This window comes from Eurytemora carolleeae, unplaced genomic scaffold (assembly GCF_000591075.1).
Source record: "Eurytemora carolleeae unplaced genomic scaffold, Eaff_2.0 scaffold553, whole genome shotgun sequence".
Taxonomy (NCBI): domain Eukaryota; kingdom Metazoa; phylum Arthropoda; class Copepoda; order Calanoida; family Temoridae; genus Eurytemora; species Eurytemora carolleeae.
Window position 1 is genome coordinate 38773 of NW_019396464.1, and position 4844 is coordinate 43616.

The 4844-nt window shown below is 30.2% G+C and overlaps 2 protein-coding genes across 2 annotated transcripts in view; one reads left to right on the forward strand and one right to left on the reverse strand.

The window, feature by feature from the left end:
* LOC111703776 (mitochondrial enolase superfamily member 1) overlaps positions 1-650 on the forward strand; it is an 11888-nt gene extending 11238 nt beyond the window's left edge. Inside the window, exon 15 of the mRNA XM_023475822.1 lies at positions 617-650. Within this exon, the coding sequence (XP_023331590.1) occupies positions 617-650 (34 nt within the window). The remainder of the gene's footprint in view (positions 1-616) is intronic.
* Positions 651-4027: 3377 nt separating this feature from the next.
* Positions 4028-4844, reverse strand: part of LOC111703761 (prostatic acid phosphatase) — a 10912-nt gene continuing 10095 nt past the window's right edge. Inside the window, exon 14 of the mRNA XM_023475803.1 lies at positions 4028-4280. Coding sequence (XP_023331571.1) covers positions 4253-4280 — 28 coding nt within the window. The 3' untranslated portion in view covers positions 4028-4252. The remainder of the gene's footprint in view (positions 4281-4844) is intronic.

The window sequence follows — 4844 nt, forward strand, 5'->3', positions numbered from 1 at the left end:
CTGAACTTGGAATCCTAATCAAATCAATCATTCAAATTGATCTGGAATCAACATTTCGCTTAATAAGGAATTAATTAAATATTGGTTCACCAAACAAAAAGCAAGCCGACTCTAAGCCCTGAGACTAAAGGTCGGGTAACAGAATGTTAGGTTTAGTCTAAGTCCTGAAACTAAATGTCGGATAACAGAATGTTAGGTTTAGTCTAAGTCCTAAGACTAAAGGTCGAATAACAGAATGTTAGGTTAAGTCCAAACCTTGAGACTAAAGGTCGGATAACAGAATGTTTGGTTTAGTCTAAATCCAGAGACTAAAAGTTGGATAACATAATGTTAGGTTTAGTCTAAGCCTGAGACTAAATGTCGGATAACAGAATGTTAGGTTTAGTCTAAATCCAGAGACTAAAAGTTGGATAACATAATGTTAGGTTTAGTCTAAGCCCTTAGATTAAAAGTTAGATAACAGAATGTTTGGTTTAGTCTAAGCCCTGAAAATAAAGGTTGGATAACAGAATGTTTTGTTTAGACTATGCTCTGAAACTATAGAGGTCAGATAACAGAATGTCTGGTTTTGTCTAAATCCTATGATAAAGGGTCGGATACAAAAAGTTTGGTTTAGTCTAAGTCCTGAGACTGAGGGTCGTAGCTTTTAATTTAATACAGTGCACATATTCTTACAACTTTCATTTAATACAGTGCACAAAATATATCTAACTTTTGTTTATTACTGTGCACATATTCACCTAACTTTCATTTACTACATTGCACAAATTCAACTTACTTTTTTCATTTATGATAGTACACATATTGAACTAATTTTTTATTTATTACAGTGCACATGTTCACCTAACTTTCACTTACTACAGTGCACAAATTCATCTAATTTTTTATGATAGTGCACTTATTCATCTAATTTTTCATTTGTTATAGTGCTCATATATACCCAACTGGAGAAGTATGGAGGAAGCTGTTTGACCAAGGCAAAGAGAATAAAACATAATAGAGTTGTCCTTCTATCTGTCTAGTACGAAGTGTACTGTATATCCTTCTATCTGTACAGTACGAAGTGTACTGTATAACGTGCAAGCCCTGTTTTGAATTATATTTAGAATCTGATCCGGGTATTTTACATTAAAACGTTAATAGAAAGATAGACTAAAAGGGACTGTAAGCGTAATTTCAAGTTACCTTCCAGTCAAAGATGGAAATGCCCAAATTAACAATAGTGCCCTGATCATCGTGGATTTTAGAATGGATTTTGTGATATCATTTACATAATGTTTAAATTTAGAGATCTCTTTGTGATATCATTTACATAATGTTTAAATTGCCGAAAAACAGTATGAACTCATGCACAGCTGACGAATATTTTTTGTCCAAAGCTTTTCTCAAAAATTTGAATATAAGTATTTATTTTCGTAGATTTCTATAAAGAGTAAACATTGATATTTCTTGGAAAACACTAGTGTTCAACAATGCGTTTGATTGATAAGAATAAGTCCTAACGCCCTTCAGTCAGAAGTGTAAAGGGTACTGTTGTAAATCGGACACACCATCTACAGGGTTCACTTGAAATTAGGCATACAGTCCCTTTAGAATTAAGTTGGCTAGTCAATTCCAGTTCAACCTTTTCCCTTTTGAATATTCCTGATCTTCTAATTTCAATACCTATACGTACCTTTTGTACCTCGAGTGTCCCACGAAACATGACAGTAGCAAGACGAATAGACGGTCGTCTTTGATCCTTGAAATAATTTGCGTCATTTGTTCGTAAACCGAATTTTAAATGTAAAATTAATTACTGAATACATCTAGTCTTGGCATTTCCAAAATGAGGTCTTTTTTTTGTGCTTTTAATATTACCAGAGATATAAAATATTTTCGACAATTTTTGTTTTATTTAAAAAAATTTATCTGAACGAAATTCTTAATATCTCCGGTATTATTTACGGCACAAAAAAGGCAGACCACATTTAGGAAACGCGAGGAGAATTTTGTGGTTGTTGTTCTAAAAATTAAACATGTGCAAGAAGGTTGACAAATGAATGTCACAAATATATTTGAAGATCAAAGACGACTTTTAACTCGTCTTTCTACTCTCATATTTCGTGGGACACGATCTGTAGCTAACTGTGTTATTATGTCTTTTCTTTGAATCAAGGACTGTATAAAGATCCAAGCTTGGAGAAGAAAATTCTACCAATGGTGCATCAGTAGCTAAAAAACAAAAACTAGTTCATACTCTGTGGGCTGCAGAAATCCTACAATGGATACATCAGTAGATATTTCATACTCCCTGAGCATGGCGGTCCTGCTCCCTTGCTGACGAGATTCAATCTTGAATGATACTATTCTAATGATAGTCAGTAGCTAGTGATAAGATTCAATGTTGATTTTTGTGCACATGTTATCATGTTTTAAATAATGAACATGTTTCAAATACCTTTGAAGTAAGAATAATTTACTGCTCCAGTCAAACAAGATTCAATATTAATACCCAGCTAACAAAACTTTATTTACGTTTCACAACTTAATTTCAACTTGTGCAAACTTGTCCTGAACTTGGAATCCTGTATAAAAATGTAGTAAATGTAAAATATATTGGTAACAAATTCTGGGAAAAATCTACAGTTACTAATTTTTTGTTTTGCAACATATTTCTCATAAGGAATTTGTGAAGAAATAAAGGGTAGAATTAATTATTTCTTTATCATCATCACCATATAGAATTCTTTATTATTTCATATTTGGTTGCAGATTTTTTCAAATTTTTCAAATGTCGTCATTTTAATGAAAATTCCCGGAAATCTACGGAAAACAATTGTGAACAATCAAACATTAAAGAAACCGATAACTAAATAAGATTAATAACTTTCCATATTAAGAGTAAACTCTATTTTCTCAACCTGTTCCTAAATCAGAATCATATAAATATAATTATCATTTTATATATTTCAGTAGAAAAATGGTATAAATAATCAATTTACAAAATTGTCAAATGATACAAAATACATTATACATACAAAAGTAGAAAAAAGTACAAATTATCCTATACAGTACAATACATTAGATAAAAAATTATGTCGAACATATATGTCTAAAACAACTCAGACCCCGATTAAAATGATTTGGAGAAAATTGTCTCATTAAGAGTAAAATTGAGTTTTAAGTGTCGATGTGTAGAAACTTCTTTTTCCTAGAGTTAAATCCAATATTAAATAGGAAGGCTGGACTTAACTTTGAGTTGAGACTAAGGAATTTAGAATCAAGATTAAGCTTTAAATTGTAGTCTCTGATATATTAATTCTCACTTACATTGATACCTACATATAAACATACATAAGTTAACGATTTAAATAGCGTAGAAGCGTCGTGTGAAATTTTTTTTCTTTATAATTTGCAAATTGTTAATAATATCAATAATATTAAAAATTTAAGCCCTTGAGAGAGCACCATTACACATTTGTTCTAAATTTGCTAATTTGTTTATTACTTTTTTTAAACCAAAAAAAAATTAAAATTAAAAAAACGATTAAAAAAAATATCACAGAGAAAATTGTGTTTTTAAAATGTGCATAGCTTACATTTACAATATACAATATACATGTCATGGTAAGGTGAAGTATTTTTAAGGCACACTTTTCAATCGAATGACAGCCACTAAACGTTTTCTCATTAAAATATTTTGTTTTGATTGTTAAAAAGCTAATCTAAACACCGTGAAATCAAGAAAAATAAAAAATTTAAAAATCTTCCTACCGCCAGTACATTGGGTTGCAAAGATATATGGATTACAAATTAGAGTTTGAGGCAAAAAATCAATTCCTTTCACTAGGAGTTTTGCATTTTGTATCTGATGAAACATGATTCAGTTACAGTACAGTACAGTACCGTACAGTACAGTGAAGTACAGTACAGTAAAGTACAGTACAGTACAGTTACAGTACGGTACTGTACAGTACTGTACAGTACAGTTACAAATGTAGAATCCAGAGTGACAATTTATAGTATAAAGAAAGAAAAGAATAAATTCCATTTGTTTCCTGGTTATCAATGTATTAATAGCATATTTAGAATCATCTCTGAATGCTTTGATAAGTTTTAGCATAAAATAAGCGAAAAAATAAACGGGGTATTGTTTGCTTAAAAATCAGTAAATCTTGAGAAATGTTCATGAACCTTTTTTTGGACTGAGTGCAGGATTTGCATCAAAATGAATGGAATGGATCCTAAGCACTTTGTAAAATCAGTCTGTTCATATTTCGTTAGCCACTCGCTGATACCTGGAAGAACAATTAATAATATTTTATTTTATTAGCTTCAGAAAATAAAAAAATGTCTTTTTAAGCCTCTTAGTCCACATGTTTATGTTCTGGATTTAAACATTTCTTCTTCAATTTTGTTATCACTAATTCAATTTCATTTAGGTATTTTTTGTAATACAGTCCCTTTGTAAAAGCATCTAAACTGTACTAAACTGCACGTACACTGTACATTGATACATGTACAAATTACAATTTACTTCGAAAAATCTTTAGCATAGTTTCCTTATAGAATCAAAACAAACATTGTAAGTGATTTTTCCTTCCCCATATAAGGATAATGATGATAAAATTAAGATCTTGAATATAAAAATTAATAACAACATAAATAATTCATCTTTAATGTAAATTACTTTATTAAAAAAGAAATGCTACAATTGGGTTTTATTCCATTTTGTCCTAACACCATTTTTTCACCAAACGTCTCTCATTTTTAATATTTATATTCCAAAAATTCTAAAAAGTAAAAATGAAAAAAGTAATCTCATTAAATATGCTTAAGCGTTTCAACCCCCCCCCCCCTTG